Consider the following 17,144-nt stretch of genomic DNA (forward strand, 5'->3'; position numbering starts at 1 on the left):
AGGTATAATGTAAATCAGTGTAACCAACAAAGAGTGGAGAGAAATGATAATCTTAGAACTGACCTCCAGGAAACACTAATGCTACTAACAAACTTATTTTAATAAGCTACATGTACTTTCATCTGTGAACTGAAATAAACATATCATATTTATTTCTACTGTAAGAATGGAAGAGGGAGGACCACACTAGAGAAACTGCATCTTGCTTTGGTTAATGGAATGGAGTATGGTATCAGCCTGCCTGGCTTGTATACTGGATTTAACATTTATTTGACTTAGGTTCTCTTTAACAAGAACTTTAACAAGTTCTCTAAACTCAGTGTCCTCATCTGTTAAATGAAGAAAACATTATGCCTATATATAGGGTCATCATAAGAACCGAATAGTTGAATTTACGAAAACACAGTAAGAACTTTATAATTTATATATTACATAAATAATAACATCACCCTCCATTTCTTCCTCTGCTAAAATCGATTTCTCTTTGATTTGAGAATATATTCTATATGTAAACTAATGTGTGCATAGTTGCTCAGTCGTGTCTGACTCTGTGCGACCCAAAGGACTGTAGCTTGTCATGCTTCTCTGTCCATGGGGATTCTCCAGGCAAGAATACTGGAGTGGGTTTCCATGCCCTCCTCCAGGGGACCTTCCCAACCCAGGGATCGAACCCAGGTCTCCCACATTTCAGGCTGATTGTTTTACTGTCTGAGCAACTAGGGAAGCCCCTGTAAACTAATATTTGTTAAAAATCATTTCTAAATGTATATCCCAGAAGAGGACACCAGAACTCATATTTTCAAATCAATGTGCTTTTCTACAATGGATTGTTTTTCTGTTTAATGAGGAGTCTCATGGCCTAAAAGAGTGGTTTTCTAAGCATAGCTCAGCACCTACTACATCAGAAGTAGTAGGTATAATTATTACAAATGTAGATACTTTGACCAACACTATATCTATGGCATCAGGGTCCTAGATTACGTGAGATGCCAATGTAACATACAAATGTATGCTATTTAGATTCATTATAAGGAAGGTTGCTTAAGAAAAATCTTCTTGAAGGAGGTCCCGATAACATGATAAATGACTATATAAACGTCTAAATTTTTCATATTTAAAATTTTTATTTTCAATTATTTTATCTCAAAAATTTGAAGGAATGAATTTAATATCATATGCAGAAATATTAATGGCTCTTCAATACATAGAAAATTAAATCTTCTTACGCTGGTATCAAAGCTTTCCAAAATCATGCACCAATTTACCTTTCCAAACTTATAATCCCACTGTTTTACATACTGCACAATCAAACTGGACCACCTGAAGTTCTTCACATGCATCTTTTACAATACTTCTCTGCTTTTACTCAATATGCTTCTCCACAGTCTAGCATGTTTTTCCAGCCTCAGTATGTCCCAATTCTACCTACATTTCATGACCTCATTCAAACAGTATTTCATGAAATAAGGAGATATTTTATCCTATTATCTGAAAATAATTACTATTTCTTCTGAAAGTCCCCAATGATTTACTAATCTCCTTAACAGACCTACGTTTAACCTTATCTTATAGTTACTTATATGTATATATATATGTATATAATTACTCATTTTATACTCTATACACACTGAAGAACCTGAATATTCATTGGAAGGACTGATTCTGAAGCTGAAGCTCCAATACTTTGGCCACCTGATGCGAAAAGCCAACTCATTGAAAAAGATCTTGGTGCTGGGAAAGACTGAAGGCAGGAAGACAAGGGGACAACAGAGGATGAGATGACTGGATGGTATCACTGATTGAATGGACATGAGTTTAAGCAAACTCCAGGAGGTAGTGAAAGTCAGGGAGGCCTGCCATGCTGGGGTCCCAAAGAGTTGGACATGACTGAGTGATTGAACAACAACAACTCACTGAAGATAGTAATTATGATTTCTCTATTTTGAATACTGCCTAGAATAAGGTCTTTCTAATAGTAGGTATCAAAATTATTACAGACTAAATGTACTAATAGAAATGTGGTTAATGTAAATATCATATATACATGAATTTGTTCAATCACTTAATTAGCCATTCACTGATAAGATTTATTTATGTGCATTTTGCTCCACTTAGAATATTAGATTAATATCACCATCAATAAGTGAGTTACTATATTCATTAATATGAATTTACTCTCTTAAATATCAAAAAAGTCTTTCTCTTTCATTAATTTTAAGTGTGTAAGCCATACAATGGAAATGCATGTGAATTTTCACATCTGGTTTTTCAAAAGACTAGGAATCAGTTACATTTTTACATTCTCATTCCAGCAATCAAGGTGAGTGATAAGCATAATCAGAAATCTGAATTATTCTGTTTCTTGCTGTTGGAGATTAAATAGGGGCCAACTATGTACCATGCATATCCTAGGAATATAATAATCATGTTCAATACTTTAATTCCTAATTCAGATTGGATCTAGAAACAAATTAAGAGAAATATTGTATCTTACAAATGGGCTCCAACTCAAATTTTGTGATCTTATACTTGCCAATTATCATACTCCATCACTACAATGAAAACCAAAGGAAAAACAAAATAGCAATTAAAAAATTAACCTTAATTTATAGAAAACTACTTTCCAAATATTCCTCAATTGTGATATATCATGGAAAAATCACCACTTTCTGGGTATTTTCATACTTCTTATATTTATAAGTATTTTCATATACTTACAAATCAACTTATAAATATCATCAACCGCTCAATATAACTATGAACGATTAACTGGAGATAAGGTTTTCGCTTGTAATAAGGGAATCAAGTCAGTGATTGATCTTATTTAGTCATGTATGGCTTACTTCTAAGACATGATTATCTGCAGATCTTCTTGTAACTTCTTATATGCAGGATAAGAGGAAAATATACAGCATAAGGTTATTTACCATTACAAATTTTCCAAACATAGGAAAAATAAAATAAAACCCCAAATTTATGTGCCTAAGCATTTTCAATCTATTCTTTATTAGAATGGGGATGAAAGGAACACTAACTCTATTAGAACCAACATTGAGGACTGCATAATTTTATAAAAGAAATCTAAGGAATTAAGTATTTTGAAATAGAAGAATCAACTAAGAATGTATTTGCTGATTCTAAAATATTCAGCTATTCAAGTCAACATAAATTACTTGTTTGATAACTAAAGAGAAAAGGAATTTTTATTGAGAACTACTGTTGTCAATAGAAAACCCCACCCAAATCCTATTTTAAAATAATCTACCCTCTGTAAAGAATTACCTTGAACTTCAGCCTGATAAATTCATAAATAATGGTTTTTTGACCTTTCCAGTTTTACTATTTGTTGTAATGTTAATGTCTTGAAAGTAAATAAACATGTTTTAATTTTTAAAATAACATATTTACAGATATGTACATTGATTCTGGTGATAAAATATGTTTAGCAAAATTAAGTATATATGGGTACAGAGTTATATTTATCTATGTAGAATTTTAATATCAAATTTCAAATGCATATTTTTATGTTTTTATTTCCAAATATGAATTTATGTGACTAGAGATAGCCAGACATGATTCAAATCTGAGTTTCATCAATAACTATAGTACTGAATAACTCTTGAACACCATGGGCTTCAGTTTTCTTGGCTTCAAATGAAGATTCCACATAGGATGCTAGAGAATTAAATGACTACCGAATGTAAATTATTTAGCCTTTTGCCTGGAATATATTAAATAACTGCTAAAATAATGACTTTTCAAGATCAATGTCAGGTAGAGGAACTATATGATAAAAGCCAAGTAGATATATTTTAATAAAAGAAACTCAGGCTAGACTTACAGAGATAAAGTGACAGAATGTAACTGATATTGAATAATTATGCAGTTAACCAAGTAGAGCATGCCTATTATGGGAGGAATGGACATGTGCACAGTGAAGTTGATGGAGAGAAAGGCAGACAGAAAGAAAAGTGAAAATGAAAGTTGCTCAGTCATGTCGGATTCTTCGCGACACTATGGATAGTCTATGGAATTCTCCAGGCCAGAATACTAGACTGGGTAGCCTTCCCCTTCTCCAGGGGATCTTCACAACCTAGGGATTGAACCCAGGTCTCTTGCATCGTGTGCAAATTCTTTACCAGCTGAGCCACAAGGGAAGCCCAAGAATATTGGAGTGGGTAGCGCATCCCTTTCTCCAGCTGATCTTCCCAGCCCAGGAATCCAACCTGGTAATCCACTCCAGTACTATTGCCTGGAAAATCCCATGGACAGAGGAGCCTGGTAGGCTACTGTCCATGGGGTTGCAAAGAGTCGGACATGACTGAGCGACTTCACTTTCCTTTCCTCCTGTATTGCAGGCGGATTCTTTACCAACTGAACTATCAGGGAAACCAGGTATCAGGTAGAGAGACTGATAGACAAATAGATAAACAGTACAATTCATACATAAAACAGGGCTACTGGAGAAGTTTGGTGTTTTGTATTTTAAGAATAAATCACCTAGGTTGATTTCTGAATTATCTTTTGAGAATGAATATGATAGTGGTTAATATGATGCTCTTGAAACAAAATTGCCTGGATTAAATTGATTTTTCTACTGGTGCATTGGTGATAAAGAACCCACATGCCAATTCAGGAGACATAAAAGAGGTGGGTTTGATCCCTAGGTGAGGAAGATTCCCTGGAAGAGTAAACAGTAAACAACTACAATATTCTTGCCTGGAGAATTCTATGGACAGAAGAGCCTGTTGGGCTACCATCTACAATGTCGCAAAGAGTCAAACACAACTGAAGTGACTGAGCACACATGATTCTATGTAAGTGGATTCAATTTTTCTATGTGAAAAATTTTCTCAGTAAATGAGGAATGATGAAAGTGATAATGAAGTGACATTCATTATGTATTCAGAGCATTTCAAGGCATTTTGAAGTATACCACAGATGCTGGCTATTTCCAGTTTCTGTAAGGAAAAAGCCCCCAAATTAGTTAACTTAGGTCAACAATGATTTACTATTTCCACAAGTCTAGGCATTAGCTGGGTGATACTTCTGCAGGTCTTGTCTGGATTTAGTCACATGGCTGCATTCATCTCATAGAATGTCTGGACACAAGGCTTGTCCCAGACATCCTCATTCTCAAGTCTAGGGTTTCTAATGGGAAGGGCAAAGCCCAAACTCTCAAGGCGCTCTCATCTTCCAAAAGGCTAGAGCAGGCTTCCTCAGCAAAGTATGATCTCAGGGTTTCAAGAGGTGGGGCATGGAGCTACCAGTCTTCAGAGGTCTGGGCTAAAGAATTTACACCTCACTTCTCTCATATTCTATTACTCAAGGAACATCATAAGCCCACCCAGATTGAACAGTTGGAAAAAGAGCTTTCATCTCTTAATGGAAGGAGCTTTAAGTGTTTTTATATTCTATTATAGCTATTATTTTTATTCCAGGACCTGGAAGCTTAAACAGAAACTCTATGTCTTCATATAGACAGAAGGAAACAAACTCTTTAGCCGGGCCTCTAAAAAATTTATGATAATTAATGCAATCTTGAGAATATAAAACTGTACTTAGTAGCCATCACTTTTAAGTAAATATTTTTTAATATTTTCCCAGGAGAACAGTGTATAGTACACAGAGGTATCAGTTTGTATTTTTATTGCTGAAGCTGTTACTAATGTTTAATCTAGTACCTGACAAAGTTATATTATGAATGCAAACATAGGCATATAATTTATATTTGCATTGAAACTAAACAGTATTGTTTAAAGTAAAATTTTAAAATTTTGTTTAATTAATTGTTAAAATTGTTTAAAAGTAACAGTTGTTTGTTTTTGTTTTTTTTTTTTTGGTTTAAAGAGGATAAAGTCTCTCCGCCACTTGCAATGTGTGTTCTCACGGATGTGTTGAGAATCTCACGGATTCTATATCCCAGGCAGCTTTTTATTTGGAAGACCATTCAGGACAGAATACTCTTCCCTTGGGCATTTAGTAATGACATTCACAAGACAAAACTTTGTGAAATCTATCTCTTATAATCTTATGTTAGGCATGGAATTCATAGTTTCAGTGATACCAGTGAAGAAAATTCTTTTAAACTGGATTTTCCTTCTTAATATGTCACAGTCATGAGTTTCTCATAACAAAAGTTATAAGAAATATCACTGCTATTCATAAAGAATCTTTGAAGTAATAGGAAGCTCTTTATACCAGTGTTTGCACTATTAAAAAGAAAGAACATCAAAGAATCCACAAGGTTAAGTGTGAAGAGCACTGAATAGGGATTTCAGACATCCACATCGCAGCATAAAATCTTCCAAGTATTAAGTAGCCTTTGACAATTATTTCACTTTTTACTGTCCTCATTTAAAATAAATCCATTCAGTTACATATAAATCCTGTCAGATGTTGTCAAAAAGTCACCTACAATATAAATCATATACAAGTCTTTGTAGGATTTTTCTTTTATTTAGTTTTTAATTTTAAACAAACACATTTCTCTTGGCAGGGGCAGGAATATTTTTGGTATTAATATTGTTGCTGATATGTACAGAGATCCTAAGAAGGGATAAAAAGCAATGGTCACAACTCTTAAAAGGTTAACATCAAAGATGATTTAGCAAATAATGAAAAATGCTTCTTAATTTCATGTATGAAACGAGACGCCAGTCCAGGTTCGATGCATGATACTGGATGCTTGGGGCTGGTGCACTGGGACGACCCAGAGGGAGGGTATGGGGAGGGAGGAGGGAGGAGGGTTCAGGATGGGGAACACAGGTATACCTGTGGCGGATTCATTTCGATATTTGCAAAACTAATACAATATTGTAAAGTTTAAAAATAAAATAAAATTTAAAAAAATCTATAAATTTTTCTCAGCAATTAAGGTTAAGCAAATTATTCATTATTCTATTTGTTTTCCTTCATCTAAAAACCCCATATCCATTAAGATAATAACAATATGAAATGGGAATTTACTTAGAGACCCCACACTGCCTTTAACCTATTCTAAGAAAACCAAAAAAATCGTAGTTTCAGAGTATCATGAAAAATAAGAAAGAAAATCCAGGCATATACTAAATAAAGTAATAACTCATTATAAATGTACAGTGTAGGAGTTTTGCAAATGTGCATTGGTTGGGATTCTATTTTGTTCATTTTAAATAATTAAGTTTCAAAAATCATCTGTCTTTCCACATATAGATTCTTTTCTACAACTCTTCTTCTATTCAGAACCAATTTAAAATGACTAGCATGCCTAGAAATTAACAAAGAAAAAAAAAAAAAAAAAAAGAAGAAGAAGAAGAAAATAGAGAAGATATGTGAAATTTGCCTCCAGGAACTGATAAGGCAACACAAAGGACAACCAGGAACTTTTAAGACATTCTATTAACTTAATCTAAATAAATAACAATTTACAATCATACAAGAACTGAAAAACCAAAAGCTGTGATAGTTTTACCTAATAATTATTTTGACGTAACAACTTATGAAATAATTAAATTCTCAAGTGGATTAATGTATACTTGAAGAAGTATTTTCATTATTTTAAGAAAAAAACAGGCAGTATTATTTAAAACATAGATTATGACCAAATACGAATGCTGGCAAAATTAGGGTAATTTCATCTGGAAAGAAAAATTGTTCTGGGGCTCCTGAAGAGTCAGGATGAATTGGTATTAGTACTGAGAGGAGATCAGTTCTCTATTAATAATATTACTTACAAAAATAACCTGATTTTTGAAAATTAATAACACTTCAATTAATTTCATTATTTAACAATTTATGAGTACCTGTTGTATGTTAGAACTATACTAGTCAGTGAGACTTCAGTCATAGATAAACATACATAATCAGTGCCCTCAAGGAGCTTATGGGGTTCCCAGGTGGATCATGGGAAATAGATGGGGAAACAGTGGAAACAGTGTCAGACTTTATTTTTGGGGGCTCCAAAATCACTGCAGATGGTGGTTGCAGCCATGAAATTAAAAGACGCTTACTCCTTGGAAGGAAAGTTATGACCAACCTAGACAGCATATTCAAAAGCAGAGACATTACTTTGCCAACAAAGGTTCGTCGAGTCAAGGCTATGGTTTTTCCAGTGGTCATGTATGGATATGAAAGGTGGACTGTGAAGAAAGCTGAGCACCGAAGAATTGATGCTTTTGAACTGTGGTGCTGGAGAAGACTCTTGAGAGTCCCTTGGACTGCAAGGAGATCCAACAAGTCCATCCTAAAGAAGATCAGCCCTGGGTGTTCTTTGGAAGGACTGATGCTAAAGCTGAAACTCCAATACTTTGGCCACCTCATGAGAAGAGTTGACTCACTGGAAAAGACTCTGATGCTGGCAGGGATTGGGGGAAGGAGGAAAAATGGACGACAGAGGATGAGTGGCTAGATGGCAACACCAACTCAATGGACATGAGTTTGGGTGAACTCCGGGAGTTGGTGATGGACAGGGAGGCCTGGCATGCTGCAGTTCATGGGGTAGCAAAGAGTCGGACACAACTGAGCGACTGAACTGAACTGAACTGAAGTGGATCAATCCCTAGGTCAGGGAAGATCCCATGGAAAAGGAAATGGCAACCCACTCCAGTATTCTTTCCTGGGAAATCCCATGGACAGAGAAGCCTGGCAGGGTACAGTCCATGGGGTCGTAAAGAGTTGGACATGACTCAGCAACTAAACAACAATAACAAGGAGCATATAGCAGAGAGAGGTAAAGAAATAAGAAAGGAAATGAAAGCATACTTGCATGAGAGTGTGAAGGTTTCAGAACACTGAAGTGAAACACCTATCTCAGATTTGTTGACTTAAAGACAGCTTCTTGAAAGGAGTCATCTTAGCTGAGAAATAAATATTGAGTAGGAGCTACCCAAACAAAGTAAAGGTAACGGATCTAGGGGGTATCTCCTACGTGGTATCCTATGCTATCAGCAAATCAAATGACATCTTTTAATGCAAGTTTGAGAATTAGAAAGATGTAACTGTTTTGCTGTATAAAGAGCAAAGTCTGGAATTTTCTAAGACACTGTGCTTAGTAGCTCAATTGTGTCCGACTCTTGTGACCCCATAGAGTGTAGCCTGGAAGGCTCCTCTGTTCATGGGATTCTCCAGGCAAGAAAAGTGAAGTGGGTTGCCATTTCCTTCTCCAGGGAATCTTCCTGACTCAGGAACTGAACCTGGGTCTCCTGCATTGCAGGTAGACTCTTTACTGACTGAGCTACAAGGGAAGTCCAATAGGTACAAATAGGTATTCTATTAGAATACCTATTCTAAGTCCAAGCAGGTATTCTAAGACAATACCTATTTGTAAAAAGATTTTCAGTCATTTGTTCATTCACTCATTCTTTCAACAAATAATTATCAAATTCTTTCTACATGCAGGTGCATTTCTTGGCAAGAAACAGTAGTAATATTCCTGCACTTGATAGAACTTACATTCTCAGGGTAAAACAAAAAAGATACACAAAGTCAATTACATAGTGTGAGAAAGAGCTATGTTGTGTGCAAAAAATAAATAAAACTGGTAAGCGGGATAAGAAAGGTCAAGATGAAGGACGTGTGTGAGTGCAGTGCATATGCACTAGCATAAGCATGCATTTATAAATTGGATGGTCAGAAAACATTTCTGAAGAGATATTTATGCAAAAGGCATTTATTATGCCTTGGAAGAAAAGCTATGACAAACCTAGACAGCATATTAAAAAGCTGAGACATCACTTTGCCCGCAAAGGTACATATAGTCAAAGTTATGGTTTTTCCAGTAGTCATATATGATGTGAGAGTTGGACCATAAGGAAGGCTGAGTTCTGAAGAATTGATGCTTTTGAACATGGTGCTGGTAAAGACTCTTGAGAGTCCTTGGACTGCATGGAGACCAAATCAGTCAAACCTAAAGGAAATCAGTCCTGAATATTCATTGGAAGGACTGATGCTCAAGCTTCAATATGTTGGCCACCTGATGCAAAGAGCCTACTCACTGGTAAAGACCCCGATGCTGAGAAAGACTGAAGGCAAAATGAGGGGACAACAGAGGATAAGATGGTTAGATAGCATCACTAACTCAATGGACATGAGTTTGAGCAAACCCTGGGAGACAGTGAAAGACAGAGAAGCCTGGTGTGCTGCAGTCCATGGGGTTGTAAAAGTTGGACACTACTTAACAACTGAACAACAACAATGCTAAAGTAGGAAGACATATGGTAATTTTGGAGAAGATGGTTCTAGTAGAAGTAACAGGAAGAAGAAAAGTCCTGAGGTGTAAACACACATGGAAATTTCAATGATTAACAAGGAGGCAAGCATACCTGGTAAAGTGAGTAAATGAGAAAGTACAGGGAGATGAGGTCAGCCAAAGAAAGACCCTATAGGCAAAGAAAGATCCTATAGATCCTTCAGGTCTGTGTCATTTCCTCTGAGAAAGATACAAGGAATCATGAGAAAATTCTGAGCTGGGAACTGGTATCATTTGATGTACTTTAAAGAGATACCTGTGGCTTTTTGCAGAAAATAAACTCGGGAAGTCCAAGGGTAAGCAAAGACATTCATGAGGAGACTATCATAATCATTTAAAATAACAGTGTTTTGGATCAAAGTGTTAGCAACAGAATGGGTAGGAAATAACTGAATTATGGGTTCACATAGGTGTATCTGGAGAAGAAAATGGTAACCCACTCCAGTATTCTTGCCTGGAGAATCCCATGGATGGAGAAGCCTGGTAGGCCAAAGTCCACGGGATCGCAAAGAGTTGGACACCACTGAGCGACTTCACTTTCACAGGTGTATATAAAAAAAAACTGAGTTTTATTCCTCAAATCCATCTATCTACCCTATGCTACATCTATGCTACAGTTTTCTTAGAGTTTTGATGGGAATGACTCTACATCTGGGTTCGTGATAAGGACCCTCAGGACATCCTTAGGGGAGCCCATGGGGAGTGAGCCAGCATTGTCTATTCCCAACCCCCATCACAGTGATGGATTCTGTGGTATCTCTCTCTCGTTCTGTCCTTTGCACTTGAATTCTAGGACTTTTAGCTGATAAATTGAGGAAGAGAAATTTCTTTCCTTCTTGTATGGTGTGTTATACACAACTAATGTCTGGAATTGCTTCAGCCATTTTGCTACCATGAAATAATTCCATCTTGAGTCAAAACAGACCAAGAAGAGAGCGAGATCCATGATAAAATAGTTTCTAAAACTTGTGCTTTTCAATGATAAAATATGTTCCCTGCATTGCTTAAGTGCATTCTAGTTGAATTTATGTTATTTGCAGCCTTTTGCTTGCTGTAGAGTCAAACAACTATGAGTTTAAATCCATAATCTGTTAAAATAGGAAACAATCTGTAAAATAGGGATACAAGTTACATAGATAACATAGATACAATGAGCTGGTGTGAGAAGTAAATAAGATACTGGGTGATACCTTTGGTTGTTTGTATTTTAGAAAATATTATGTAAGAAAAAACACACATATGATGTATTTCATAGATAGGATAATTAAACTCTTGTATAGGATACTTAAAACACCAAAGCCATGGTTGGATTAGAGAAAATCTGAAATACCTTGAGTTTTTCAATACAAAAGGTCAGGACTGAATGAATATGAAGAATGTAAAGGCTATTTAATAGCTATTTGGTAAAGAGGACCAGATTCAGGGATAAAAGGCAAACCCTGTCTCTATCTTCAATTTCACCAAAAATATTTTAGATATTTTGCTAGAAAATTTAGTTAACATATCTCTATAAAACTAGAACTTGGCACCTAGTGATAAGTATTTTTGCTATAATCATCATTACCATTATTGTCAGTATATTTAAAGTAAGTTTAAGGAATATTCAGTTAAGAATTTAAAATAAAAAAAGAATTTAAAATAAATTCTGATTAAATATGAAAAAAGACTTGATATTACTAAGACAAAAACAATAAAATTAAGGGCGAGTAGACTGTTGTTACACTAGAGTCTAGCTGCATCATTGATGTGACTCTCTAACAAAATAATAGTTTTTTTTTTCTTTTTTTGCAAGACAGTATGGTTAGTTCTTTTCAAAGTTCATACAGTGTTGAGCTGAATAACCTCATCTCATGTGGAGGTAACTAAAGAAGCCTGCAAGGGATTTTCTAAATGCTTAATAGAACATTTATTTTCTTTGCTATCTTGTAATAATGAAGCTTGTGAATACCATCTTCACCAAAAGCAGCACAGTGACATACAGTGTTAGATTTTTTTTTCTGTAAAAGAAAAGTAATGGTAGGACTAGAAATAATGATAGTGCTTTAGAAAGTAGAGGAAAAAATATAAACTACATGATACCTACCAATTATGTAAGTGTGTGATTTCATAGGAGAAGGCAATGGCGACCCACTCCAGTACTCTTGCCAGGAGAATCCCAAGGACGGGGGAGCCTGGTGGGCTGCCGTCTCTGGGGTCGCACAGAGTCGGACACAACTGAAGTGACTTAGCAGCAGTGATTTCATAGTTTCAGGAGGCAAGTCACTAATATTTCTAGTCCAAATCCATGGAAAAATAGACTTAAATCCCATTTAAAATTGACTGTTTAGCTCCCTCTAAGTGTACCAATTGGACATGACTGAGCTTGCAGGAAAAGTACAATATTAACATCTTATTGGAAAATGTTTAAAATTGTTCATTTACTCTTTGAATCCTTTATCCTCACTCCAGGGAAGCCCCTTATCCTTATACATAAAATTTAATGGTGTAAAGTTAGCCAAAACAAAAATAGAGTAGTATCTACCCTACAACCTTTTCTACATTTTCACTTTTCATGGTTTCAGGCACTCCTAGTCAACATCAGTTCAAAGATATTAAATGGAAAATTCCAGAAGTTAACATTTCATAAATTTTCAATTTCCCACTGTTCTGAGTAGTGTGATATTAATAAAATCTTGCACCAACCTGCTCCATCCCACCTAGGGTCTCCAATCATTGACATCCTCTGCTCTTGACATCCAGAAATCCACATCTTTAAGGCTAAATCATCCAGGACTACTTAAGGCAGATGATCTTCCTTCGGCTAGATCATCAGAAGGTTAATAGAAGCCTAATGCCACATGACAATGCCTAGGTCATTCATTTTATCTAGTCCAAAAGGCATTTTATCATCTCTGCTACTGCTAAGTCACTTTAGTCCTGTCCGACTCTGTGCAACCCCATAGACGGCAGCCCACCAGGCTCCCCCGTCCCTGGGATTCTCCAGGCAACAACACTGGAGTGGGTTGCCATTTCCTTCTCCAGTGCATGAAAGTGAAAAGTGAAAGTGAAGTCACTCAGTTGTGTCCGACTCCCAGCGACCCCATGGACTACAGCCTACCAGGCTCCTCGGTCCATGGGATTTCCCAGGCAAGAGTACCTGAGTGGGGTGCCATTGCCTTCTCTGATTTTTTTTATCATCTCATATCATCACAAAAACCAAAAGATTTGTACAATACAATAAGATATTTTAGGAAAGAGAGAGTTTATATTGATATAACTCTTATTACAGTATATTGTTATAAGTGTTCTATTATTAAGAGTTATTGCCATTAATCTCTACTGTGCCAAATTTATAAATTAAATTTTATCATAGACATGTACATATAGGAAAAACACAGTATATCTGTACAGGGCTCCATACTATCCAAGGTTTTAAACATCTACTGGGGGTTGTGGAATGCATTCTCCGCAAGTAAGGGGGAATACTGTAAACCACTAAACTACTACCATCATGTCCATTACCACCAATAATAACTTTAAAACACTACTGATTTACTGTCTACAAAGGACTCTTCTGAAAGGCAACTATGTCTTTCTATATCTCAGCATATAAAGGGTTAATTGAGCGTAAGTAATAACAAGTGAGGTCTTATTAATATGAGCAGATGGCTGATGACAGAAGTTATAGCCTGAAACTTTAGTAATTTATAAAATAATAAATTTTTTCACCTTTAAATGTCATTTACTACTTCATTAGGGAAAAATAATGATTGTTTAAAAAATAGAAAGACATCCTCTAAATTCATATACCTAAAATACATAGATGTAATAAAAGCAGAGAGACACGGTGGTTGTAATAAGACTGTATTTGTTTTTGGTTCATACCACAAGCCTAAGGGAAATCATTGCTTGAGTTGTAGTTTAAGCATCGGTTTGCAGTACAGGTCACATCCTCAGGCCTTTCAGGCTTGAAAATTCAACAAACTTGCCTCTCTTTTCTTACTAATGGAAGAAATTTGTAAAAAGTGAGATCAAAAAGCCAGCACCCAAAGTAATTTTAATGGAAAACATTTCATATCTTCAAATAAATTCCTCAAGCTTGATGCTTGTTTTGACAAAGAAGATATTGGTGTCTTTGTGCCAAGCTACAAAATCAGTACTTTGCTCTGACTGAATTCCAATAAAGCATTAAGTGGACTGTCAAATATTAATAAAATTAGATGTAACAGAATAAATTAAAATACTCCCAATAGTCAAAAATCTTTAAGATATTTTTTTTTTCAGTTCATTTTGTGTTACTATATCATTCAATACTAGGTCATTATCAGCAAAGATTGATTATGCTGGTATTATGTTCACCAAACTAGGCATGTCTATTAAAATAGATATAAGGGCAGTTAAAAAATAGTGTATCATTTTTTTAAAATAAATGCAACTGTATATCCTAAGTGGATTTGAATAAATGCCTCTATAGATATGTATATGAGATAAAGGAAGCAAAATACAGAGAAAAATGTGAAGTCAATAAGTCAACTCATATTTGATTCTATTGCTGCTGAGCTTAATAGCCAAGTTATCATTAATTCTCTTCTGTTTTATTTTATTAGACTTTATTCTTCAATTCTTTACTTCTTCTGAGGAAAAATGCATTTCTAGGGTTGGAGTAGGATGGACTTTTTAAACTGCTTTTATATCTTTCAGAATGCTCAATAGAGTATAATTAATGCAGGAGGTGTTGAATAAATAATGTTTGAATGAATGGCAGTCAATTTCAGAAAAATCACATGAACAAGTCATTTCAGCACGCTGTGCAAAAAAAGTTTTAGTATTCTAAGTAAACTTCATTTAGAACCTAATAAAGGACTCATGCATATGTTTGATTTAAACATGATTTCACATCTGTGTGTTCACACTTATGGTCCATCAGGTCACTGGGAATGCTTTCAGAACTTTGTTCACAAGGAAGCAGGAGAGCACTTCAGAGTGAGGTTTTAAACAAACTGATATGTTATCCATATCAATTTATAATATCCATCTTTATGCAAATAAGTTCTTAGCATACATGCCAATGAGATGAATGAGTGAACATTTCAAATGCTGAGTTGCTACAACTCTGTACTGAACCATTAGAATACTTGATAGTTCACACTGGAAATGGATTTTTGAGCACTATTCTGCTAAATAGGGAGTGAGTTTACAATAAGAATTACACAAAGCTAGTTTAAAAGCTTCCAAGTGAGTAGTAAGCAAAATAGAGTACCTACATTAGTAAGAAAGAGAATAGTATGAACAAAATCATTGTTGGTGTATATACAGAGTGTCAGCAGGTATTTTCTAAAGAGCTTTACAGAAAAGTGACATCAAGGAATTCAGATTAAAAGGTGTTACCATCTCACTATAGAGGAGGAACATGAAACAAATATCAACCTCCTGTAAGCGTAATTTTTCTCAAATGTGGGCCAAACACCCGGCAGTAGGATGTGTGTGTGTGTGTGTGTTTTAAAAAATGCATATTCTTGGACCCTCCCTTGGATACACTGAATCAAAAATACAGGCTGTGCAGTCCATGAGTCCATAAATACACTATAGATTGAAAACACCATGCATTGCTCTTAACCAGCATAGTATTTATTATACAAAATTTCTCTCTGGAATGAGCTCAGCCATTCACAGTGAATCTTTCTGTCAAGATTATAGAGTGTCTAAAGAAAGAGAGATTAAGAAAGTAGGAAAGTCAGCTGGGCAGTAGACTTTAAATAATAATGTCTTATTTCAGAGTTTTGGAACACCTAAACCTATGAATTACAATTAGGACTCTGTGTCTGGATCCTTAATTTAAAAGAGATGGGAGATGCACCCAACATAAATAAGAAAGCAAAAATTTTGGCATTTGAAGAATTCCAAAAAGGGTTTTAAACATATTACACATCACACCAATAACTGAAATTATAACATTAATTAAAATAATAAACAATTCAACTTATTATTCTAAGAAATATCTTAAGAAACACAGGTTCTAGGCACTATTATGATTCCCAGGGGAAGACTCCAGAAAAACATGTAAGAAAGCAAATACTTATATTGCCTGTACTCCAGGTTACATTAGAGAGCAAAGCCCAAGCTGTAGAGCAGGGAAAATTTTTCTTAAGGAAACAGTGATTTAAGCAGATCTGAAGACTGAGCTATCTAGGACAATGACGTATAATAAGAAACAGGCTTCAAGCAGAGGAAATAACAATACTGACTAGTGATTCAAGCACACTAGTTCTAGAGTAAGAATTTCCTGGTTTAGATTCCTATTCCCTCACTTACTAGATTTGTGACCTTGGGCAAACCACTTCACATCTTTAAACTTCAGTTTCTTCATCCTAAAAATGGGAATAATAATAATATTATGTCATGAAGATATTGCTAGGATTAAATAAGAAAAAGCAAATAGAGTTCTTCGCATAGCAATATGCACACTGTAAGTGCTGAAACATGCTAGCCATCATCGATCATCATCTTTGTCATTGTTACCACAATAGATCAAAGAGAGAAAGAGAGGGAACAGAAGTCCCTGACATGCCTTTTTAGAAACCAGAGGAGTCTCTAGAAAGATTCTTGCCAGTGAACCAAAAAAGTATTTTGATGATTTCTAAAAATATTCCACCCCATCTGCTAATCCTTATTAAATAAACCAGAGATGAAATATGGACAAATTCATTACATTAGTGTCTCATCTTTGAACTGTATTTTCCAAGCAGAAATAAGCACAGGAAAAGCTCAGAATGCATGCCTCACTTAAGCCAAGTTTCAATGGGAATGGGCAGTTGCAGTTGGTAAAATTAAAGGATTTTTGTTAGTAGCCATAATGAGTACACTAACCTGGTCACAGAAGATCAGTATGACACCAGTGAAGAGATATTCATGATATGTAATTACAGAAAACAATTTT

General features: G+C 35.3%; 1 protein-coding gene across 9 annotated transcripts in view; it reads right to left on the bottom strand.

Annotated features, from left to right (window-relative positions):
• EPHA5 (EPH receptor A5) overlaps positions 1-17,144 on the bottom strand; it is a 408,082-nt gene that overhangs the window by 174,241 nt on the left and 216,697 nt on the right. The window contains exon 6 of one of the 9 annotated variants that reach the window (XR_011567208.1): positions 16,520-16,575. The exons of 7 other annotated variants lie outside the window; for them this stretch is intronic. Coding sequence is in view for 1 of the 2 variants with exons in the window: in XM_070791524.1 (XP_070647625.1) it covers positions 16,571-16,575 (5 nt within the window). In the remaining variant the exon portion in view is untranslated. Of the gene's footprint in view, positions 1-7,276; positions 16,576-17,144 lie in introns of those variants that run through there. One more of the 9 variants, XM_070791524.1, reaches the window with a different exon arrangement.

This window comes from Bos indicus, chromosome 6 (genome assembly GCF_029378745.1).
Source record: "Bos indicus isolate NIAB-ARS_2022 breed Sahiwal x Tharparkar chromosome 6, NIAB-ARS_B.indTharparkar_mat_pri_1.0, whole genome shotgun sequence".
NCBI classification, from domain to species: Eukaryota; Metazoa; Chordata; class Mammalia; order Artiodactyla; family Bovidae; genus Bos; species Bos indicus.